The 27,253-nt window shown below is 44.3% G+C and overlaps 1 protein-coding gene across 8 annotated transcripts in view; it reads right to left on the reverse strand.

Moving 5' to 3' along the window:
- ppfibp2b (PPFIA binding protein 2b) overlaps positions 1–27,253 on the reverse strand; it is a 270,248-nt gene that overhangs the window by 196,959 nt on the left and 46,036 nt on the right. For all 8 annotated transcript variants that reach the window (XM_067994225.1, XM_067994223.1, XM_067994222.1 and 5 more), the window contains exon 2: positions 23,767–23,878. In XM_067994225.1, the coding sequence (XP_067850326.1) occupies positions 23,767–23,830 (64 nt within the window). In that variant the 5' untranslated portion in view covers positions 23,831–23,878. The remainder of the gene's footprint in view (positions 1–23,766; positions 23,879–27,253) is intronic.

Raw genomic sequence — 27,253 nt, forward strand, 5'->3', positions numbered from 1 at the left:
CTCGGACTGCTTCATTATCTGAGGGGTTGCGAATGGAACTGAATCGATGGAACAACAACTTGCTTATTTACACAACACCTTTATCGTAGTAAAAGCATCCCAAGGCGCTTCACTGGAGCGTAATCAGGTAAAATTTGACACCGAGCCACATAAGGAGATATTAGGACAGGTGACCAAAAGCTCGGTCAAAGAGGTAAAAGGAAAACGAAAATGCATTTCTCGAGCACCTTTCACGACCTCAGGACATCCCAAGGCTCTTTACAGCCAATGAAGTACTTTTTGAAGTGCAGTCACTGTTGTAATGTAGGGAAAGATTTTGTGGGGGAGGTAGGTGGATGGGCAGAGGTTGAGGGAGGGAATTCAAGAACGTCCCTTACCTAATTAATCCAGTCCTCAAGGACACATTAACTTTCAGAATCCATTTTACTCTTATCTGGAGTACCACTTTCCCAGTGTAAAGCTTTGTATGTGGAAAATGTCCGTTTTGTTGCAGCTATAAAACTCTCACTATGGGCACAACGCAAGAAGGTCACAATCAAGCCAAGGGTGTGAAACCAGTTGTTTGAGGCCGCGTTTGTGATTAAGGCACACTGACCCCAGAAGGGTAATAATTCAACACATTACGAGAAGGCCATTCAGGTCCTCGAGCCTGTTCCGCCATTCAATTAGATCACGGCTGATCTGCAGCTCAACTCCAATTAACCGCATGCCCCTCGATACCCTGACCCAACAAAAATCTATCGATCTCGGTCTTGAAAGCTCCAAATGACCCTCAGCCTTTTGGGGGGGGAAGAGAGTTCTAGATTTCCACGACCCTTCGTGTGGATAAAGTGCTTCCTGATTTCACCCCTGAACGGCCTGGCTCTTCGAAAGATTATGTCCCCTCGTTCTCAATTCCCCCACCAGGGGAAAATGATTTCTCCATATCGACCCTATCGAATCCCTTTAACATTTTGAACACCCCGATCGGGTCGCCCCTCAATCCTGTAAACTCAAGGGAACACGGGTTTATACGACCTGCCCTCGTAAATTAACCCTTTTAGCCCCCGATATCATTCTGGTGAACCTGCGCTGCACCCCCTCCAAGGCCAATATATCCTTCCTGAGGTGCGGTGCCCAGAACTGAACGCAGGAATAAGACACACAAAGACAAAGAAAGACACACACACACAAAGACAAAGAAAGACACACACACAAAGACAAAGAAAGACACACACACACAAAGACAAAGAAAGACACACACACACAAAGACAAAGAAAGACACACACACACAAAGACAAAGAAAGACACACACACACAAAGACAAAGAAAGACACACACACACAAAGACAAAGAAAGACACACACACACAAAGACAAAGAAAGACACACACACACAAAGACAAAGAAAGACACACACACACAAAGACAAAGAAAGACACACACACACAAAGACAAAGAAAGACACACACACAAAGACAAAGAAAGACACACACACAAAGACAAAGAAAGACACACACACACAAAGACAAAGAAAGACACACACACACAAAGACAAAGAAAGACACACACACAAAGACAAAGAAAGACACACACACACAAAGACAAAGAAAGACACACACACAAAGACAAAGAAAGACACACACACACAAAGACAAAAAAGACACACACACACAAAGACAAAGAAAGACACACACACACAAAGACAAAGAAAGACACACACACACAAAGACAAAGAAAGACACACACACAAAGACAAAGAAAGACACACACACACAAAGACAAAGAAAGACACACACACAAAGACAAAGAAAGACACACACACAAAGACAAAGAAAGACACACACACAAAGACAAAGAAAGACACACACACAAAGACAAAGAAAGACACACACACAAAGACAAAGAAAGACACACACACAAAGACAAAGAAAGACACACACACAAAGACAAAGAAAGACACACACACACAAAGACAAAGAAAGACACACACACAAAGACAAAGAAAGACACACACACAAAGACAAAGAAAGACACACACACACAAAGACAAAGAAAGACACACACACAAAGACAAAGAAAGACACACACACACAAAGACAAAGAAAGACACACACACACAAAGACAAAGAAAGACACACACACACAAAGACAAAGAAAGACACACACACACAAAGACAAAGAAAGACACACACACACAAAGACAAAGAAAGACACACACACACAAAGACAAAGAAAGACACACACACAAAGACAAAGAAAGACACACACACAAAGACAAAGAAAGACACACACACAAAGACAAAGAAAGACACACACACACAAAGACAAAGAAAGACACACACACAAAGACAAAGAAAGACACACACACAAAGACAAAGAAAGACACACACACACAGACAAAGAAAGACACACACACACACAGACAAAGAAAGACACACACACACAAAGACAAAGAAAGACACACACACACAAAGACAAAGAAAGACACACACACACAAAAACAAAGAAAGACACACACACAAAGACAAAGAAAGACACACACACACACAAAGACAAAGAAAGACACACACACACAAAGACAAAGAAAGACACACACACACACAAAGACAAAGAAAGACACACACACACAAAAACAAAAAAAGACACACACACACAAAGACAAAGAAAGACACACACACACACAAAGACAAAGAAAGACACACACACACAAAGACAAAGAAAGACACACACACACAAAGACAAAGAAAGACACACACACACACAAAAGACAAAGAAAGACACACACACAAAGACAAAGAAAGACACACACACACAAAGACAAAGAAAGACACACACACACAAAGACAAAGAAAGACACACACACAAAGACAAAGAAAGACACACACACACAAAGACAAAGAAAGACACACACACAAAGACAAAGAAAGACACACACACACAAAGACAAAGAAAGACACACACACAAAGACAAAGAAAGACACACACACAAAGACAAAGAAAGACACACACACACAAAGACAAAGAAAGACACACACACACAAAGACAAAGAAAGACACACACACACAAGACAAAGAAAGACACACACACACAAAGACAAAGAAAGACACACACACAAAGACAAAGAAAGACACACACACACAATGACAAAGAAAGACACACACACAAAGACAAAGAAAGACACACACACACAAAGACAAAGAAAGACACACACACACAATGACAAAGAAAGACACACACACAAAGACAAAGAAAGACACACACACACAAAGACAAAGAAAGACACACACACAAAGACAAAGAAAGACACACACACACAAAGACAAAGAAAGACACACACACAAAGACAAAGAAAGATACACACACACAAAGACAAAGAAAGACACACACACACAATGACAAAGAAAGACACACACACAAAGACAAAGAAAGACACACACACACAAAGACAAAGAAAGACACACACACAAAGACAAAGAAAGACACACACACACAAAGACAAAGAAAGACACACACACACAAAGACAAAGAAAGACACACACACAAAGACAAAGAAAGACACACACACACAAAGACAAAGAAAGACACACACACAAAGACAAAGAAAGACACACACACACAAAGACAAAGAAAGACACACACACACAAAGACAAAGAAAGACACACACACAAAGACAAAGAAAGACACACACACAAAGACAAAGAAAGACACACACACACAAAGACAAAGAAAGACACACACAAAGACAAAGAAAGACACACACACACAAAGACAAAGAAAGACACACACACACAAAGACAAAGAAAGACACACACACACAAAGACAAAGAAAGACACACACACACAAAGACAAAGAAAGACACACACACAAAGACAAAGAAAGACACACACACACAAAGACAAAGAAAGACACACACACACAAAGACAAAGAAAGACACACACACAAAGACAAAGAAAGACACACACACAAAGACAAAGAAAGACACACACACACAAAGACAAAGAAAGACACACACACACAAAGACAAAGAAAGACACACACACACAAAGACAAAGAAAGACACACACACACAAAGACAAAGAAAGACACACACACAAAGACAAAGAAAGACACACACACACAAAGACAAAGAAAGACACACACACACAAAGACAAAGAAAGACACACACACAAAGACAAAGAAAGACACACACACACAAAGACAAAGAAAGACACACACACACAAAGACAAAGAAAGACACACACACACAAAGACAAAGAAAGACACACACACAAAGACAAAGAAAGACACACACACACAAAGACAAAGAAAGACACACACACACAAAGACAAAGAAAGACACACACACACAAAGACAAAGAAAGACACACACACACAAAGACAAAGAAAGACACACACACACAAAGACAAAGAAAGACACACACACACAAAGACAAAGAAAGACACACACACACAAAGACAAAGAAAGACACACACACACAAAGACAAAGAAAGACACACACACACAATGACAAAGAAAGACACACACACAAAGACAAAGAAAGACACACACACACAAAGACAAAGAAAGACACACACACACAATGACAAAGAAAGACACACACACAAAGACAAAGAAAGACACACACACACAAAGACAAAGAAAGACACACACACAAAGACAAAGAAAGACACACACACACAAAGACAAAGAAAGACACACACACAAAGACAAAGAAAGATACACACACACAAAGACAAAGAAAGACACACACACACAATGACAAAGAAAGACACACACACAAAGACAAAGAAAGACACACACACACAAAGACAAAGAAAGACACACACACAAAGACAAAGAAAGACACACACACACAAAGACAAAGAAAGACACACACACACAAAGACAAAGAAAGACACACACACACAAAGACAAAGAAAGACACACACACACAATGACAAAGAAAGACACACACACAAAGACAAAGAAAGACACACACACACAAAGACAAAGAAAGACACACACACACAATGACAAAGAAAGACACACACACAAAGACAAAGAAAGACACACACACACAAAGACAAAGAAAGACACACACACAAAGACAAAGAAAGACACACACACACAAAGACAAAGAAAGACACACACACAAAGACAAAGAAAGATACACACACACAAAGACAAAGAAAGACACACACACACAATGACAAAGAAAGACACACACACAAAGACAAAGAAAGACACACACACACAAAGACAAAGAAAGACACACACACAAAGACAAAGAAAGACACACACACACAAAGACAAAGAAAGACACACACACACAAAGACAAAGAAAGACACACACACAAAGACAAAGAAAGACACACACACACAAAGACAAAGAAAGACACACACACAAAGACAAAGAAAGACACACACACACAAAGACAAAGAAAGACACACACACACAAAGACAAAGAAAGACACACACACAAAGACAAAGAAAGACACACACACAAAGACAAAGAAAGACACACACACACAAAGACAAAGAAAGACACACACACAAAGACAAAGAAAGACACACACACACAAAGACAAAGAAAGACACACACACACAAAGACAAAGAAAGACACACACACACAAAGACAAAGAAAGACACACACACACAAAGACAAAGAAAGACACACACACAAAGACAAAGAAAGACACACACACACAAAGACAAAGAAAGACACACACACACAAAGACAAAGAAAGACACACACACAAAGACAAAGAAAGACACACACACAAAGACAAAGAAAGACACACACACACAAAGACAAAGAAAGACACACACACACAAAGACAAAGAAAGACACACACACACAAAGACAAAGAAAGACACACACACACAAAGACAAAGAAAGACACACACACAAAGACAAAGAAAGACACACACACACAAAGACAAAGAAAGACACACACACACAAAGACAAAGAAAGACACACACACAAAGACAAAGAAAGACACACACACACAAAGACAAAGAAAGACACACACACACAAAGACAAAGAAAGACACACACACACAAAGACAAAGAAAGACACACACACAAAGACAAAGAAAGACACACACACACAAAGACAAAGAAAGACACACACACACAAAGACAAAGAAAGACACACACACACAAAGACAAAGAAAGACACACACACACAAAGACAAAGAAAGACACACACACACAAAGACAAAGAAAGACACACACACACAAAGACAAAGAAAGACACACACACACAAAGACAAAGAAAGACACACACACACAAAGACAAAGAAAGACACACACACACAAAGACAAAGAAAGACACACACACACAAAGACAAAGAAAGACACACACACACAAAGACAAAGAAAGACACACACACACAAAGACAAAGAAAGACACACACACACAAAGACAAAGAAAGACACACACACAAAGACAAAGAAAGACACACACACACAAAGACAAAGAAAGACACACACACACAAAGACAAAGAAAGACACACACACAAAGACAAAGAAAGACACACACACACAAAGACAAAGAAAGACACACACACACAAAGACAAAGAAAGACACACACACAAAGACAAAGAAAGACACACACACAAAGACAAAGAAAGACACACACACAAAGACAAAGAAAGACACACACACAAAGACAAAGAAAGACACACACACACAAAGACAAAGAAAGACACACACACAAAGACAAAGAAAGACACACACACAAAGACAAAGAAAGACACACACACACAAAGACAAAGAAAGACACACACACACAAAGACAAAGAAAGACACACACACAAAGACAAAGAAAGACACACACACAAAGACAAAGAAAGACACACACACACAAAGACAAAGAAAGACACACACACACAAAGACAAAGAAAGACACACACACAAAGACAAAGAAAGACACACACACAAAGACAAAGAAAGACACACACACAAAGACAAAGAAAGACACACACACACAAAGACAAAGAAAGACACACACACAAAGACAAAGAAAGACACACACACACAAAGACAAAGAAAGACACACACACACAAAGACAAAGAAAGACACACACACAAAGACAAAGAAAGACACACACACAAAGACAAAGAAAGACACACACACACAAAGACAAAGAAAGACACACACACAAAGACAAAGAAAGACACACACACACAAAGACAAATAAAGACACACACACAAAGACAAAGAAAGACACACACACACAAAGACACACACACACAAAGACAAAGAAAGACACACACACAAAGACAAAGAAAGACACACACACACAAAGACAAAGAAAGACACACACACAAAGACAAAGAAAGACACACACACAAAGACAAAGAAAGACACACACACAAAGACAAAGAAAGACACACACACAAAGACAAAGAAAGACACACACACACAAAGACAAAGAAAGACACACACACAAAGACAAAGAAAGACACACACACACAAAGACAAAGAAAGACACACACACACAAAGACAAAGAAAGACACACACACAAAGACAAAGAAAGACACACACACAAAGACAAAGAAAGACACACACACAAAGACAAAGAAAGACACACACACACAAAGACAAAGAAAGACACACACACACAAAGACAAAGAAAGACACACACACAAAGACAAAGAAAGACACACACACAAAGACAAAGAAAGACACACACACACACACAAAGACAAAGAAAGACACACACACACAAAGACAAAGAAAGACACACACACAAAGACAAAGAAAGACACACACACAAAGACAAAGAAAGACACACACACAAAGACAAAGAAAGACACACACACACAAAGACAAAGAAAGACACACACACAAAGACAAAGAAAGACACACACACAAAGACAAAGAAAGACACACACACACAAAGACAAAGAAAGACACACACACAAAGACAAAGAAAGACACACACACACAAAGACAAAGAAAGACACACACACAAAGACAAAGAAAGACACACACACAAAGACAAAGAAAGACACACACACAAAGACAAAGAAAGACACACACACAAAGACAAAGAAAGACACACACACAAAGACAAAGAAAGACACACACACAAAGACAAAGAAAGACACACACACAAAGACAAAGAAAGACACACACACAAAGACAAAGAAAGACACACACACAAAGACAAAGAAAGACACACACACAAAGACAAAGAAAGACACACACACACAAAGACAAAGAAAGACACACACACACAAAGACAAAGAAAGACACACACACACAAAGACAAAGAAAGACACACACACACAAAGACAAAGAAAGACACACACACAAAGACAAAGAAAGACACACACACAAAGACAAAGAAAGACACACACACACAAAGACAAAGAAAGACACACACACAAAGACAAAGAAAGACACACACACACAAAGACAAATAAAGACACACACACAAAGACAAAGAAAGACACACACACACAAAGACACACACACACAAAGACAAAGAAAGACACACACACAAAGACAAAGAAAGACACACACACAAAGACAAAGAAAGACACACACACAAAGACAAAGAAAGACACACACACAAAGACAAAGAAAGACACACACACAAAGACAAAGAAAGACACACACACACAAAGACAAAGAAAGACACACACACACAAAGACAAAGAAAGACACACACACACAAAGACAAAGAAAGACACACACGCACAAAGACAAAGAAAGACACACACACAAAGACAAAGAAAGACACACACACAAAGACAAAGAAAGACACACACACACAAAGACACACACACACAAAGACACACAGAACGGTGGTACAATTGAAAGACTAAAACAGAATGGGGGGCAGAGGGAAGAACTTCATCGACTGTAAAGCACTTTGGGACGCCCTGAGGTTGTGAAAGACGCTATATAAATGCAAGATCTTTCTTTCCTCATGAATTACCAACATTGTAATGACGGAACAGGCCCACTGGATGGTGGTCTTGTGCACAGGAGGGTGACATGCGACGGGATCCCTCTCTGTACATGAGCGGGCTGGAATGAGATCACAAACATTCATCTCATGAGGCCTGTTAACACAAATACCCGTTTCAAAACAGATGCTGGCAGCCTGGCAGGGCCACTGTTAAACCAGTCAGATGACAGTCCAACTGCATCAATAATTCATCATTAATCCCATGATATTGAAACTCCTGACCTTCACAATCAAGAGCTTTCAGGACCAGTGATCAAGACTGAACCTCACACAAAAAACACCCTCCGCACTGAGCTAATTTGTGATCGCATAGCAGGGCTGTTCGACATTTTCTTCTGGCGTCTCTCAAACATTCAACACTCTGATGCTGAATGTAAACGGAAAAGAAGCAAAAAAAAAAGTGTGGAATATTACAGCACAGAAGAAGGCCATTCTGCCCATCATGCTTGTGCCGATTCTGCTGGAGCAATACGAAACTAACCCCGCTGCCCAAAGAGCCCTGCATCGTCCTCTGCTTCAACTATTAATCCAATCTTCTTTTAACAGACGTAATTGCCGCTATCTCCATACAAAACCCTGGTTAGACCGCACCTGGAGTACTGTGAGCAGTTCTGGGCACCGCACCTTCGGAAGGACATATTGGCCTTGGAGAGAGTGCAGCGTAGGTTTACTAGAATGATACCCGGACTTCAAGGGTTAAGTTACGAGGAGAGATTACACAAATTGGGGTTGTATTCTCTGGAGTTTCGAAGGTTAAGGGGTGATCTGATCAAAGTTTATAAGATATTAAGGGGAACGGATAGGGTGGATAGAGAGAAACTATTTCCGCTGGTTGGGGATTCTAGGAGTCTAAAAATTAGAGCCAGACCTTTCAGGAGTGAGATTAGAAAACATTTCTACACACAAAGGGTGGTAGAAGTTTGGAACTCTCTTCCGCAAACGGCAATTGATACTAGCTCAATTGCTAAATTTAAATCTGAGATAGATAGCTTTTTGGCAACCAAAGGTATTAAGGGATATGGGCCAAAGGCAGGTATATGGAGTTAGATCACAGATCAGCCATGATCTTATCAAATGGCGGAGCAGGTTCGAGGTGCTGAATGGCTTACTCCTGTTCCTATGCCTTGATCACTCCCGATGTGGAGATGCCGGTGATGGACTGTGGTTGACAATTGTAAACAATTTTACAACACCAAGTTATAGTCCAGCAATTTTATTTTAAATTCACAAGCTTTCGGAGGCTACCTCCTTCCTCAGGTGAACGATGTGGAAATGAAGTCCTCGAAATGAAGTCGCATTTATAATTCACAGAACAATGCTGGTGATAACAGACAGTTTTTTCAACTGCCCGTTGCCAAGGCAATCAGTGTGCAGACAGACAGGTGTTACCTGCAAGGTCTCCGAATATACAAATCACCAAAAAAAAACAACAAACAAAAAAAAAACAAAAAAAAACAGAGATAGAGAGGTAGAAACATAGAAAAGACAGCAACTGACCCGTTATATTAAAAACAGATAACATTTGTTCGCTGGTGGGGTAACGTGTAGCGTGACATGAACCCAAGATCCCGGTTGAGGCCGTCCTCATGGGTGCGGAACTTGGCTATCAATTTCTGCTCGACGATTTTGCGTTGTCGTGTGTCTCGAAGGCCGCCTTGGAGTACGCTTACCCGAAGGTCGGTGGCTGAATGTCCTTGACTGCTGAAGTGTTCCCCGACTGGGAGGGAACCCTCCTGTTTGGCGATTGTTGCGCGGTGTCCGTTCATCCGTTGTCGCAGTGTCTGCATGGTCTCGCCAATGTACCATGCTCCGGGGCATCCTTTCCTGCAACGTATGAGGTAGACAACGTTGGCCGAGTCACAGGAGTATGAACCATGCACCTGGTGGGTGGTGTCCTCTCGTGTGATGGTGGTATCTGTGTCGATGATCTGGCATGTCTTGCAGAGGTTACCGCGGCAGGGTTGTGTGGTGTCGTGGACGCTGTTCTCTTGAAAGCTGGGTAATTTGCTGCGAACGATGGTCTGTTTGAGGTTGGGTGGCTGTTTAAAGGCGAGTAGTGGAGGTGTGGGGATGGCCATAGCGAGGTGTTCGTCGTCATTGATGACATGTTGAAGGCTGCGGAGAACATGGCGTAGTTTCTCCGCTCCGGGGAAGTACTGGACGACAAAGGGTACTCTGTTGGTTGCGTCCCGTGTTAGTCTCCTGAGGAGGTCTATGCGATTTTTTGCTGTGGCCCGTCGGAACTGTCGATCGATGAGTCGAGCGTCATATCCCGTTCTTACTAGGGCGTCTTTCAGCGTCTGTAGGTGTCCATCGCGTTCCTCCTCGTCTGAGCAGACCCTGTGTATTCGCAGGGCCTGTCCATAGGGGATGGCCTCTTTGACGTGGTTAGGGTGGAAGCTGGAAAAGTGGAGCATCGTGAGGTTGTCCGTGGGCTTGCGGTAGAGTGAGGTGCTGAGGTGCCCGTCTGAGGTGCTGAGGTGCAGTCAAGGACATTCAGCCACCGACCTTCGGGTAAGCGTACTCCAAGGCGGCCTTCGAGACACACGACAACGCAAAATCGTCGAGCAGAAATTGATAGCCAAGTTCCGCACCCATGAGGACGGCCTCAACCGGGATCTTGGGTTCATGTCACGCTACACGTTACCCCACCAGCGAACAAATGTTATCTGTTTTTAATATAACGGGTCAGTTGCTGTCTTTTCTATGTTTCTACCTCTCTATCTCTGTTTTTTTTTGTTTGTTGTTTTTTTTGGTGATTTGTATATTCGGAGACCTTGCAGGTAACACCTGTCTGTCTGCACACTGATTGCCTTGGCAACGGGCAGTTGAAAAAACTGTCTGTAATCACCAAGCATTGTTCTGTGAATTATAAATGCGACTTCATTTCGAGGACTTCATTTCCACATCGTTCACCTGAGGAAGGAGGAAGCCTCCGAAAGCTTGTGAATTTAAAATAAAATTGCTGGACTATAACTTGGTGTTGTAAAATTGTTTACAATTGATCACTCCCAGTCGCAAGGTATTCCATTTGCCAACCACCCTCTATGTAAAAAGAGATTTTCCCCCAACCTTTCTCCCCACTCTACTGACCAATTTGAAATTGATGGCCGACTCCTGATCACTGACCACGACTCCCCTGAACTCTCCGTTCCTGTGACTCTGGCCTCTTGTCGATCCCCCTTTCCCTTCGCCGCACCATAAACGGACGTGCCTTCAGCCATCTCGGCCCCACGCGTCAAATTCCCTCCCCTAAACCCCCATCTCTGCCTCACTCTCCTCCTCCCAGACCTTCTTTAAAACCCACCTCGTCGACCAACATAAGAACATAAGAAATAGGAGCAGGAGTAGGCCAATCGGCCCCTCGAGCCTGCTCCGCCATTCAATAAGATCATGGCTGATCTGATCCTAACCTCAAATCTAAATTCATGTCCAATTTCCTGCCCGCTCCCCGTAACCCCTAATTCCCTTTACTTCTAGGAAACTGTCTATTTCTGTTTTAAATTTATTTAATGATGTAGCTTCCTGGGGCAGCAAATTCCACAGACCTACTACCCTCTGAGTGAAGAAGTTTCTCCTCATCTCAGTTTTGAAAGAGCAGCCCCTTATTCTAAGATTATGCCCCCTAGTTCTAGTTTCACCCATCCTTGGGAACATCCTTACCGCATCCACCCGATCAAGCCCCTTCACAATCTTATATGTTTCAATAAGATCGCCTCTCAGTCTTCTGAACTCCAATGAGTAGAGTCCCAATCTACTCAACCTCTCCTCATATGTCCGCCCCCTCATCCCCGGGATTAACCGAGTGAACCTTCTTTGTACTGCCTCGAGAGCAAGTATGTCTTTTCTTAAGTATGGACACCAAGACTGTATGCAGTATTGCAGGTGCGGTCTCACCAATACCTTATATAACTGCAGCAATACCTCCCTGTTTTTATATTCTATCCCCCTAGCAATAAAAGCCAACATTCCGTTGGCCTTCTTGATCACCTGCTGCACCTGCATACCAACTTTTTGATTTTCTTGCACTAGGACCCCCAGATCCCTTTGTACTGCAGTACTTTCCAGTTTCTCGCCATTAAGATAATAACTTGCCCTCTGATTATTCCTGCCTTTAAGTCTCCCCTTTTGGTCTCCCCTCCCAAATATCTCCTACTTTGCCTCGGCGTCCGTGTCATTTCGATTTGGGCCCGGTGCGAAGGGCTTTGGGATGTTAAGTGCTGCCCCGTTTGCTGCCGCTGGCTTTTCCAGTCACAGACTGAGTGAAAGTGAATCCTGTGTTCGAAGACTGCAATGACGAGAGCTCACAATACAGGGTGGTTCACTGACTGCACCATTTATGGGAGCATTTTAGTTCAAGAAGCGGGAATTAGTGATCTAATCCACCGACATCTCAATAGTCCACTCAGCCCCCTCCCAAAAACACATCCTGGGGTTCACTTAGACCACTTGTATCCAGATCGACGACCCTTCTATTTTAAACGACTCGAATGTCAGTTCCAACCTCCCCTTTACCACCCGACAATCAATCATCAGCAGAACGCACTTTCACACATGGTAAAAGGACCGGATGGAATTCATCAAGCTCCAACAGCATGACGAGACCCTCGCTGAACTGAGTGAAAGGAATTTTTACAATGCCTCGGGTCTAAGATTACAGGGTTTTTATAACCCTTGCTTGGAAGTGAAAGGTTGCAGGATGCTCGCTTTGATTGCAGCACAATAAAAGGTCCAGGGCCAAGATTCTGGAAAGACGGAGTCTTAAATCTCCCCGACTGAGGAAAAGGTCCAGTGCACGTGCTTTTCTTGCGCTTCTGGCCCTGTTATTGGAGGTTCAGGCAAGCGTCACCGATGTTACTGGCCAATCTATCTCCCGCATGTTTTACGTTGCTGCCTTTTTGCGAGTATGTTGGCCAAATTCTGAATGGTAAACTCTCAAAACAGCTTCTACAAAAGCAGTCCGTTTGACCGACTCCCCATCCACTGCCTTAAACACCGACTCACTCCGCCACCGGCATTCCGTGTCGGCAGAGTGCGCTATCCACAGGATGCACTGCAGCAACTCGCCAAGGCTTCTTCGACAGCACCTCCCAAACCCGCGACCTCTACCACCTAGAAGGACAAGGGCAGCAGGCACATGGGAACAACACCACCTCCAAATTCCCCTCCGAGTCACACACACCATCCCGGCTTGGAAATATATCGGCCGTTCCTTCATCGTCGCTGGGTCAAAATCCTGGAACTCCCTTCCCAACAGCACTGTGGGAGAACCTTCACCACACGGACTGCAGCGGTTCAAGAAGGCGGCTCACCACCACCTTCTCATGGGGCAACTAGGGATGGGCAATAAATGTCGGCCTTGCCAGGGACGCCCACAATCCGTAGAATTAATTGTTTTTAAAACCTTGCACGAGACCCACTAGTGCGGCCAAGTTGCTGACAAGGCCGGTGACTCGTTAAGACCACTTCCCGCACGTGCCCGAGCATCGTCTCGGGTATTAAACGAGGATCCCAAAACAGTTTCAGCAGGGCCGAGGGAGACTGTGCATATCTAGAGCGCTTCACCGCATGAATTTCTACGTGTGTGAACCTACAAAACTCGGAAAAGTAGACAAACAAGGTTCACAACACAACAGTAAAAAGACCCATGTTGGAAACCACTGCTTCAAAACAACTAAATAATGACATAGAATTTATAGCACAGAAACAGGCCATTCGGCCCCACTGGTCCATGCTGGTGTTTATGCTCCACATGAGCCTCCTCCCTATCATCATATCCTTCGATTTCTTTCTCCCTCATATGATTATCTAGCTTCCCCTTAAATGCATCTATGCTATTCGCCTCAACTACTCCATGTGGGAGCGAGTTCCACATTCTCACCACTCTCCGGGTAAAGTTGTTTCTGAAATAAGTTAAAATTCCTTTTTAGTTACATTGGATTTGGGGATTTTTCCTGACGTTTTGGGATCACGTTCCACAATGGGAATCAGGGGAAAACTCTCCAGTGGCTGGAGTCATACCTAGCGCAAAGGAAGATGGTAGTGGTTGTTGGAGACCAATCATCTCAGCCCCAGGACATTGCTGCAGGAGTTCCTCAGGGCAGTGTCCTAGGCCCAACCATCTTCAGCGACTTCATCAATGACCTTCCCTCCATCATAAGGTCAGAAATGGGGATGTTCGCTGATAATTGCACAGTGTTCAGTTCCATTCGCAACTCCTCAGATAATGAAGCAGTCCGAGCCCACATGCAGCAAGACCTGGACAACATCCAGGCTTGGGCTGATAAGTGGCAAGTAATATTCGCGCCAGATAAGTGCCAGGCAATGACCATCTCCAACAAGAGAGAGTCTAACCACCTCCCCTTGACATTCAACGGCATTTCCATCGCCAAATCCCCCACCATCAACATCCTGGGGGTCACCATTGACCAGAAACTTAACTGGACCAGCCATATAAATACTGTGGCTACAAAAGCAGGTCAGAGGCTGGGTATTCTGCGGCGAGTGACTCACCTCCTGACTCCCCAAAGCCTTTCCACCATCTACAAAGGCACAAATCAGGAGTGTGATGGAATACTCTCCACTTGCCTGGATGAGTGCAGCTCCAACAATACTCAAGAAGCTCAACACCATCCAGGACAAAGCAGCCCACTTGATTGGCACCCCATCCACCACCATAAACATTCATTCCCTTCACCACCGGCGCACAGTGGCTGCAGTGTGTACCATCCACAGGATGCACTGCAGCAACTTGCCAAGGCTTCTTCGACAGCACCTCCCAAACCCGCGACCTCTACCACCTAGAAGGACAAGGGCAGCAGGCACATGGGAACAACACCACCTGCACGTTCCCCTCCAAGTTACACACCATCCCGACTTGGAAATATATCGCCGTTCCTTCATCGTCGCTGGGTCAAAATCCTGGAACTCCCTTCCTAACAGCACTGTGGGAGAACCTTCACCAGACGGACTGCAGTGGTTCAAGAAGGCGGCTCACCACCACCTTCTCAAGGGGCAATTAGGGATGGGCAATAAATGCCGGCCTCGCCAGCGACGCCCACATCCCATGAACGAATAAAAAAAATATTTATTTGATAAGTCATGCATTAAAATGAGCCTGCATCATCTGATAAGCTGCATTCCTTCACATTGCGATTGTCACACCCACCCTTCACTCCTGTCCTCAATCGGCGACATTAATTCACAATCTCACCCCCGCCCCCAACAGCTCGGATTTAAAAATTCACCTCTTGCTGTTTAAATCCCTCCACATCTCAGTGACCTCTAACCCTGCAACCCCTGTTCTCTGACCCTTGTCCATCAACCATAGGAGGCCATTCAGCCCCTCGAGCGCGTTCCGCCTCTCAGTTAGATTATAGCCGATCTCTATCATAATCCCATCTACCAGTCTTGGTTCCTAAACAGACTAATACCCTTGACTAACAAAAATCTATCAATCTCAGTTTTGAAATTTTCAATTGACAGCTTTTTGGGGGGAGAGAGTTCCAGATTTCCACTCCCCTTTGTGTGAGGAAGTGCTCCCTGAACGGCCTGGCTCTAATTTTAAGGTTACGCCCCCTTGTTCTGGACTCCCCCCACCAGACGAAAGAGTTTCTCCCTATCTACCCTATCAAATCCTTTAATCATCTTGAACACCTCAATTAGATCACCCCTTAATCTTCTATATTCAAGGGAATACATGCCTAGTCTATTCAACCTGTCCTCATAATTTAACCCTTTAAGTCCAGGTATCATTCTGGTGAATCAGCGTTGCCTCCCAATGTCCCATCACCGATGGCCAGGGCTTTAGCTATCTAGGTCCCAAGATCGGGAATCCCCTCTCTAAACTACGCCATAACTCTTCCTTGAAGGCTTTCCTTAAAACTTACCTTTTTGACCAAGATTTTGCTCACCTCTGCTAAACCCCCCTCCTGTGACTCGCTGTTTCTTATTTTTCCCCCTCACATTTCTGTGAAGCACCTCAGGGTATTTTTCCACATTTTTAAAAAAAATTCGTTCACGGGATGTGGGCGTCGCTGGCGAGGCCGGCATTTATTGCCCATCCCTGATTGCCCTCGAGAAGGTGGTAGTGAGCCGCCTTCTTGAACCGCTGTAGTCCGTGTGGTGAAGGTTCTCCTACATTAAAGGCTCTGTAAAAATGCAGGTTGCGCTCGTTCTTTTAAGAGACGGAAGATCCAGCAATGGATGTACAAGAGGATAAAAATAACACAGACAAGGGGGGGGGTCCGAGAGTCAGGAAAGCTTGGATGGAGCGGAGGAAAATTCAGAGAATGAGCAAAAAAGGGTCCAGAGAAAAGACGAAGATAAAAGAGCAGATCTGTGTCAAGAAACTTGGCAGGTCAAAGGGAAGCTGTCAGGACAGTCGCAGTTAAGCCTAATAAAGGAGAGTTCTTTTGTGAAGCTTACAGGAATTATACAAGGAAGCAAGCACAATGAGATGGCTTAACAGAATGAGGCACAGTGAGGAATGAACAAAGGGAAGTGTGTGAAGTTGCAAGGGTTTTTGGAAGAGCAGTGAAGCAGTAAATCACTGCACACTTACATGGAATTACGTAGAAACAGGCCATTCGGCCCAACTGGTCTATTCTGCTGTTCATGCTCCACACGAGCCTCCTCCCAATCTAGAATGATACCAGGACTTCAAGGGTTAAGTTACGAGGAGAGATTATAGATATTGGGGTTGTATTCTCCAGAGTTTCGAAGGTTAAGGGGTGATCTGATCGAAGTTTATAAGATATTAAGGGGAACAGATAGGGTGGATAGAGAGAAACTATTTCCGCTGGTTGGGGATTCTAGGAGTAGGGGGCACAGTCTAAAAATTAGAGCCAGACCTTTCAGGAGCGAGATTAGAAAACATTTCTACACGCAAAGGGTGGTAGAAGTTTGGAACTCTCTTCTGCAAACGGCAATTGATACTAGCTCAATTGCTAAATTTAAATCTGAGATGGATAGCTTTTTGGCAACCAAAGGTATTAAGGGATATGGGCCAAAGGCAGGTATATGGAGTTAGATCACAGATCAGCCGTGATCTTATCAAATGGCGGAGCAGGCTCGAGGGGCTGAATGGCCTACTCCTTTTCCGATGTTCCTACTTTATTTAACCCCATCTGCATCCCCTTCTATTCCTTTCTCCCTCATGTTTATCTAGTTTCCCCTTAAATGCAACTATGCTGGTTGCCTCAACTACTCCATATGGTAGCAAGTTCCACATTCTCGCCACTCTCTATGAAAAGACGTTTCTCCAGACAAAATTTAACTCCGAGCCACACAAGGAGACATTAGGACCAAAAGCTTGGTCAAAGAGGTAGGTTTTAAGGAGTGCGTCTTAAAAAGGAGGAGAGAGAGGCGGAGAGGCTTGGGGAGGGAATTCCAGAGCTTAGGGCCTAGACAGCTGAAGGCACGGCCGCCAATCAGGGATGGGCCAGAATTGGAGGAGCGCAGAGATCTCGGAGGGTTGTAGGGGCTGGAGGAGGTTACGGAGATAGGGAGGGGGCGAGGCCATGGAGAGATTTGAACACAAGGAGGAGAATTTTAAAAATCGAGGTGTTCCCGGACCGGGAGCCAATGTAGGTCAGCGAGCACAGGGGGTGATGGGTGAACGGGACTTGGTGCGAGTTAGGATACGGGGCAGCAGGGTTTTGGATCAGTTCAAGATTACAGAGGAAGGTGAGAAGTTCTCTAGCGTTTGGCTAAAATGTCCCCACTGAAGAGCGATAGAATTGTTCCTTTTGGTTGTAATGGTCCTTCAGGGCGAGGCTAAGAAAAGGTGCTGTTGTGGAGCCTCCCACCTGGGGAAGTTGGGTAGATAAGGCTAAACCCAGAAGTTTCATGAAGGGCGGCAGGAACTAGAGAGAGACACACAAGCAGGGACATTTGGCCAAGTGACGAAAGGTCCTCGACCTGAAACGTTAGCTCTGTTTCTTTCTTCAGTGTCAATTTCTGTCTGATTACGCTCCCTTGGGATGTTTTACCGCATTAAAAAGGCGTTATATAAACCCAATCTATTATTGTTATGGCTCAATTTGGACACGTGTTTATCTCACTTGGCCGCAGTTCCAAGGCTGAACCCTTCTGTCCCATCTGCCACGAAGCCTCCCTGTGCTGCATTTGGAATTACAACACAGAAACAGGCCATTCGGCCCAACCTGTCCATGTTGGTGTTTAACCTCCACACGGGCAGTAGTCCATGTGCCCACATTGACAAGTGGCGAGTGGAGCATGAGGAAGGAAGAGGTGACTTTGGACCTCTGGTTTCCAAAGCTCTCCACCACTGGTGGGACAGGACATACCCAGGGATGGTGATGGAGGAGTCTGGGACGTTGGCTGAAAGGTATGATTCTGTGAGTATCATAGAATCATAGAATCATAGAAGTTACAACATGGAAACAGGCCCTTCGGCCCAACATGTCCATGTCGCCCAGTTTATACCACTAAGCTAGTCCCAATTGCCTGCACTTGGCCCATATCCCTCTACACCCATCTTACCCATGTAACTGTCCAAATGCTTTTTAAAAGACAAAATTGTACCTGCCTCTACTACTGCCTCTGGCAGCTCGTTCCAGACACTCACCACCCTTTGAGTGAAAAAATTGCCCCTCTGGACCCTTTTGTATCTCTCCCCTCTCACCTTAAATCTGTGCCCCCCTCGTTATAGACTCCCCTACCTTTGGGAAAAGATTTTGACTATCGACCTTATCTATGCCCCTCATTATTTTATAGACTTCTATAAGATCACCCCGAAACCTCCTACGCTCCAGGGAAAAAAAGTCTCAGTCTATCCAACCTCTCCCTATAAGTCAAACCATCAAGTCCCGGTAGCATCCTAGTAAATCTTTTCTGCACTCTTTCTAGTTCAATAATATCCTTTCTATAATAGGGTGACCAGAACTGTACACAATATTCCAAGTGTGGCCTAACTAATGTCTTGTACAACTTCAACAAGACATCCCAACCCCTGTATTCAATGTTCTGACCAATGAAACCAAGCATGCTGAATGCCTTCTTCACCACCCTATCCACCTGTGACTCCACTTTCAAGGAGCTATGAACCTGTACTCCTAGATCTTTGTTCTATAACTCTCCCCAACACCCTACCATTAACGGAGTAGGTCCTGGCCCGATTCGATCTACCAAAATGCATCACCTCACATTTATCTAAATTAAACTCCATCTGCCATTCATCGGCCCACTGGCCCATTTTATCAAGATCCCGTTGCAATCCTAGATAACCTTCTTCACTGTCCACAATGCCACCAATCTTGGTGCCATCTGCAAACTTACTAACCATGTCTCCTAAATTCTCATCCAAGTCATTAATATAAATAACAAATAACAGCGGACCCAGCACCGATCCCTGAGGCACACCGCTGGTCACAGGCCTCCAGTTTGAAAAACAACCCTCTACAACCACCAACTGTCTTCTGCCGTCAAGCCAATTTTGTATCCAATTGGCTACCTCACCTTGGATCCCGTGAGATTTAACCTTATGTAACAACCTACCATGCGGTACCTTGTCAAATGCTTTGCTGAAGTCCATGTAGACCACGTCGACTGCACAGCCCTCATCTATCTTCTTGGTTACCCCTTCAAAAAACTCAATCAAATTCGTGAGACATGATTTTCCTCTCACAAAACCATGCTGACTGTTCCTAATCAGTCCCTGCCTCTCCAAATGCCTGTAGATCCTGTCTCTCAGAATACCCTCTAACAACTTACCCACTACAGATGTCAGGCTCACCGGTCTGTAGTTCCCAGGCTTTTCCCTGCCGCCCTTCTTAAACAAAGGCGCAACATTTGTTACCCTCCAATCTTCAGGCACCTCACCTGGGTCTGATGTAGACTCATTGATTAGTCAACAACTCCATTATCGTTGTATCATGTGACTACCAGGATGGTAGAAGACGAACTAGGTGGACCTCGGTCTTGGGTCATCCAGCAATTCCTACATTCGTATGGTCCTAGTTGGTGAATCTTAAATAGATTCATCCGGCAATGGGCAGGATAAGTCACTCAGCTCATTGTTAGTTGGGAAATATTGGTGGTCGCTGGAGGAGATGCTCATTTTGCTGTTGCGATGTTGTTGTCTGCAGAGACACCCAATGAAAAAGGAGGGCACATCTACTTTTACTCTTCCTGTTGGCGTTCCCCAGGTATAGGGTGCAGGACAAAAGAGGCACGACCCCGTTACATCAGATTTCTTGGGGCTTCCCCCACGGGATGCCTTTAATCGACGCAGGTCCAACATAGGTTGTATAATGAGGCGGGAGAGAACGTTCCTGGCCTCTCGCCTCATATCCCAGTCCACCCATTGTCTACCGGCAAAGGACAGATCTGCTGCAGAGCTGCCACTCTGATGGGACAACAGTATAACTGGCCCAGACCACACAATCCTTCCACACTGATTTGACCAGGATTGAGTGCAGAGTTATGACGAGTCCCATGGCTCCAGCCTAACTACCACGCTGAAAATTACAATGAGATAATGGAGTAAAGTATGGGTTGGTAGCACTCTTTCTGTTTCAGTGGTGAGCTTGTGGTTTCAAGCTCCACTGCAGGACTTGAGCAAATGGTCCAAGTTGACAACCGAAGGCGTTCTATCAGAGGAGAGAGACGTTAACCCAGGCCTCACTTACACACTCGGGAGGGCGTTAAAAGATTCCATGGGAGTATTTCCAAGGGAGTTCTCCTGGCCTCCCTCAACCTGCATCACCAAAAAACGGGTTAACTGCTCATCACTCTCGTTGCTGTTGGTGGGATCCTTCAGTGCACAAAATTGGCTGCCGTTTTCCTGCGATAACAGTGACTCATCTCGTCCTGCCAGCCGCACTTGGGAGTACTGTGAGCAGTTCTGATCTCCATATTATATAATAAAAATATATTGGAGAGGGTGCAAAAAAAGGTTTACAAGGATGATACCAGATCTGAGGGGTTATACCCATCTGGAAAGATTGAACAGGCTCGGGCTCTTTTATCTAGAGAAGAGAAAGCTGAGGGGTGACTTGATAGAGGTCTTTAAGATAATGAAGGGGTTTGATAGGGTAGACGTAGAGAAAATGTCTCCACTGATGGGGGAGACCAAAACCAGAGATTATAAATATAAGATAGTCACTAATAAATCCAATAGGGAATTCAGGAGAAACCTCTTTACCCAGAGAGTGGTGAGAATGTGGAACTCGCTCCCACAAGGAGTAGTTGAGGCAAATAGCGTAGATGCATGTAAGGGGAAGCTAGATAAACACATGAGGGAGAAAGGAATAGAAGGATATGCTGATAGGGTGAGATGAAGCAGGGAGGAGGCTCGTGTGGAGCATAAACACTGGCAAGGACCAGTTGGGCCACATGACCTGTTTCGGTGCTGTAGTTTTGATGTGACTCCAATGCAAACTTGCCGGGATTTGCTACGGTCGTTGCCTGGGAAGTCTCAGTTAAGAGCTGACGTACCCAGCCAGCAGCCCTCGAGAACGGGTCAGGTTTAGTGTTAGGGTTGCACCTACCGTACCAGACCCTTCAGGTCAAGAGCCAGGGAGCACCAAGGATGACATGAAAGCTGCTCAACCACTCTTATCCATCATCCTTGGCTCAGTCAGCAGCACACCCGCCTCGGAGTCAGATGGTTGGGGGTTCGAGCCCCATCTCCAGGACTTGAGTGTGAGATCCAGGGCTGACATTGCAGCGCAGAACTGAGGGAGTGCTACACTGTCGGAGGTGCCGCCTTTCAGATGAATTGTTGAACCAAGGCCCTGTCTGCCCTCCAGGGTGGACATAAGAGATCCCATTGGACGATTTGAAGAGCAGGGGAGTTCTCCTATTGCCCTGGTCAATATTTATTCCGAAGCAAACATCACTATTTTTTGAAAAAAAGTCTATTTATCTCATTGCTGTTTGTGGGATCTTGCTGTGCGCAAACTGACTGCTGCATTTCCTACATTACAACAGTGTCTACACGTCAAAAGTACTTCATCGGCTGTGAAGCACTTTGGGACATCCTGAGGTCATGAAAGATGCAATAGAAATGCAAATTAAGAACATAAGAAATAGGAGCAGGAGAAGGCCAATCGGCCCCTTGAGCCTGCTCCGCCATTCAATAAGATCATGGCTGATCTGATCCTAACCTCAAATCTAAATTCATGTCCAACTTCCTGCCCGCTCCCCGTAACCCCTAATTCCCTTTACTTCTAGGAAACTTGTCTATTTCTGTTTTAAATTTATTTAATGATGTAGCTTCCACAGCTTCCTGGGGCAGCAAATTCCACAGACCTACTACCCTCTGAGTGAAGAAATTTCTCCTCATCTCAGTTTTGAAAGAGCAGCCCCTTATTCTAAGATTATGCCCCCTAGTTCTAGTTTCACCCATCCTTGGGAGCATCCTTACCGCATCCACCCGATCAAGCCCCTTCACAATCTTATATGTTTCAATAAGATCGCCTCTCATTCTTCTGAACTCCAATGAGTAGAGTCCCAATCTACTCAACCTCTCCTCATATGTCCGCCCCCTCATCCCCGGGATTAACCGAGTGAACCTTCTTTGTACTGCCTCGAGAGCAAGTATGTCTCTTCTTAAGTATGGACACCAAAACTGTATGCAGTATTCCAGGTGCGGTCTCACCAATACCTTATATAACTGCAGCAATACCTCCCTGTTTTTATATTCTATCCCCCTCGCAATAAAAGCCAACATTCCGTTGGCCTTCTTGATCACCTGCTGCACCTGCATACTAACTTATTGATTTTCTTGCACTCAGACCCCAAATTCTCTCTTTCCATCCATCCTGATCATGTGCTTACCTGCTATGATGTCGTCCATCTGCTCCAAGGCAGCTTCAAGCATGTGACTAGCGTCTGAAGCCATATTGGTCAGCAGTTGTGTCTATTCAATTAGCCCAAAAGATGATTCCCTCTAAAAAAAAATAGAAGAACAAAAGCAGAGCTAAAGTTATTAACACACAGGGTCGGATCTTCCTGTACAAATAACAGCATGTCAACGACGCACGCAGTTATCAATGCGCAAATCGGCCGGCAGGTTCAGGGGGATGAAGAGCTGCACCATGAGTTGCAAACCTTCAGAACCTGCTGCTCAATTGACGCAGCTCCTCCGTTTGCGTCGCACAATCGGCATCTCACCCTCAAACCACCCCGTTATTTATAAGAACTTGCTTTTGATTTGCACGTTAATTGCCCAATAAACTCGCCGCAGGAAGTTAAGTCTGGTAATTAAGAGCGTAAGTACCTTTTTAACGATGTGATATTGCAATGCCAATCAACCTCTCTGGCCCACAAAGGGAACAATTTAAAAAAGTGTTCAATCTCATTCCTGAAGGTAATAAATAGTTGGAGATATAAAAAGTCAAATTTTATTTTTTTTTTTCTTACTTTGCCTTTCCCTCTTTTTCTGCACCAGAATTGACTAATTCATCCTCCTTCCTTCTCTGCCGTTCTCTATCATTGGAGATAATGAACGGCGGGACCAACCATCTAAGGTCCCGTCTTTCCCTCGCCGTGCCATTATCAGCACACACTTCCAGCAAGTTACGGCGCAAATAAATGTTTAGAGCTGAAGAGCGAGGGAGCAAAGTCAAAGGGGGAATGCGCGAGATGCAGCAGGTGATCAAGAAGGCCAACGGAATGTTGGCTTTTATTACTAGGGGGATAGAATATAAAAACAGGGAGGTATTGCTGCAGTTCTATAAGGTATTGGTGAGACCGCACCTGGAATACTGCATACAGTTTTGGTCTCCATACTTAAGAAAAGACATACTTGCTCTCGAGGCAATACAAAGAAGGTTCACTCGGTTAATCCCGGGGATGAGGGGGTGGACATATGAGGAGAGGTTGAGTAGATTGGGACTCTACTCATTGGAGTTCAGAAGAATGAGAGGCGATCTTATTGAAACATATAAGATTGTGAAGGGGCTTGATCGGGTGGATGCGGTAAGGATGTTCCCAAGGATGGGTGAAACTAGAACGAGGGGGCATAATCTTAGAATAAGGGGCTGCTCTTTCAAAACTGAGATGAGGAGAAACTTCTTCACTCAGAGGGTAGTAGGTCTGTGGAATTTGCTGCCCCAGGAAGCTGTGGAAGCTACATCATGAAATAAATTTAAAACAGAAATAGACAGTTTCCTCGAAGTAAAGGGAATTAGGGGTTACGGGGAGCGGGCAGGAAATTGGACATGAATTTAGATTTGAGGTTAGGATCAGATCAGCCATGATCTTATTGAATGGCGGAGCAGGCTCGAGGGGCCGATTGGCCTACTCCTGCTCCTATTTCTTATGTTCTTATGCCCCACTCCAGCAAGACCCTGCCCACAGTGTTCACAACAGTGGACTAGCAACACAGAGGCAGAGAGTTCAAATCCCACCATGGCTAGTTGCGAAAGTGAATTCAGTAAATCTGGTGATCTGCGGGCTGGTGCCAGACAAACGACCACAAAAGCTGCCAGATCATCGTAAAAACCCAACTGATTCACTAATGTCCTTCAGGGAAAGAAACCTGCCGTCCTTGCCAGGCCTGACGCCCACACACGTGGACTTTAATAATAAAAATAATTCTCAGGATGTGGGCGTCACTGGCAAGATCAGCATTTATTGCCCATCCCTGGTTGCACCTTGAGAAGGTGGTGGTGAGCCGCCTTCGTGAACCGCTGCAGATCCTTTCTCGAGGTTTGAAGCAACCGAATCTCCTCCTCCTGTGATGTATCTACTATATCAGGTGACGAAGAAGCAAAGCTCCGAAAGCTTGAGATTTCAAATAAAGCAGTTGGACTTTCACCTGGTGTTGTACGACTCCTTACATTTGTCCACCCCAGTCCATCACCGGCATCTCCACATCATGGTATCTACTATGAACTGAGCAGCTTGCGAGGCCACTTCAGAGGGCAATTAAGAGTCAATGACGTTGATGTGGGACTGGAGTTTACATATAGGCCCAGACCTGGTAAGGACAATAGGTTTCCTTCTTTTGTGACCAAGTTGGGTTTTTAACAACAATCCGACAGCTTCATGGTCAGTTTTACATAAGAACATAAGAAATAGGAGCAGGAGTCGGCCAATCGGCCCCTCGAGCCTGCTCCGCCATTCAATAAGATCATGGCTGATCTGATCCCAACCTCAAATCTAAATTCATGTCCAATTTCCTGTCCGCTCCCCGTAACCCCTAATTCCCTTTACTTCTAGGAAACTGTCTATTTCTGTTTTAAATTTATTTAATGATGTAGCTTCCACAGCTCCCTGGGGCAGAAAATTCCACAGACCTACCACCCTCTGAGTGAAGAAGTTTCTCCTCATCTCAGTTTTGAAGGAGCAGCCCCTTATTCTAAGATTATGCCCCCTAGTTCTAGTTTCACCCATCCTTGGGAACATCCTTACCGCATCCACCCGATCAAGCCCCTTCACAATCTTACATGTTTCAATAAGATCGCCTCTCATTCTTCTGAACTCCAATGAGTAGAGTCCCAATCTACTCAACCTCTCCTCATGTGTCCACCCCCTCATCCCCGGGATTAACCGAGTGAACCTTCTTTGTACTGCCTCGAGAGCAAGTGTGTCTTTTCTTAAGTATGGAGACCAAAACTGTATGCAGTATTCCAGGTGCGGTCTCACCAATACCTTATATAACTGCAGCAATACCTCCCTGTTTTTATATTCTATCCCTCTAGTTTTACTGGTACTGGCTTTTCAGTTCCCAGGTTTTCTTTTAACATGACTCCAGTCGCAAGCTATCTGGTTGACTCTTAATGCTCTTATGTGAGCTCGCAAGTTTAGGAATGCAGCCTTGCTGGTGTCATCCACATTGAGAAAAATCACAAGCATGCACTCAAAGGCACTGTAGACACTGCAATCAATATAGTCTACAGAGTGTGATAATATCATGTCTGCTTACAAAATGTAATTAAAATATAATATTCACATCACTCTCAGCACCAGCCCCAAAGTTATGGTTACATGGAAAATCTTTTATCAATTATAATTCTGTCAACAATCACTTTCTTGTATTGTATTAAAAACACCTCTAGAAAAATCACTTCATTTTATTGGATACCTGATTATTTTTATATGAAAAAAAAAGCACCCTCAGCAATTTAGATGAAAACGGGTAATGTTTTGCAGATTTTGAGTCCGCTTTTATTTTGGAGAAGTATTCTGACATCCAATGCAGGAGGCACAGAGTCTGATAGAAATCCTCGCAGTGTAACTCTTTTTTTAAATAATAAAAAGGACTCACCAAGAACGAAGGAATGATGCATTTAAAAAGAAAATCTAATCTCGATAGATC

This window comes from Heptranchias perlo, chromosome 12, assembly GCF_035084215.1.
Source record: "Heptranchias perlo isolate sHepPer1 chromosome 12, sHepPer1.hap1, whole genome shotgun sequence".
Classification (NCBI taxonomy): Eukaryota; Metazoa; Chordata; class Chondrichthyes; order Hexanchiformes; family Hexanchidae; genus Heptranchias; species Heptranchias perlo.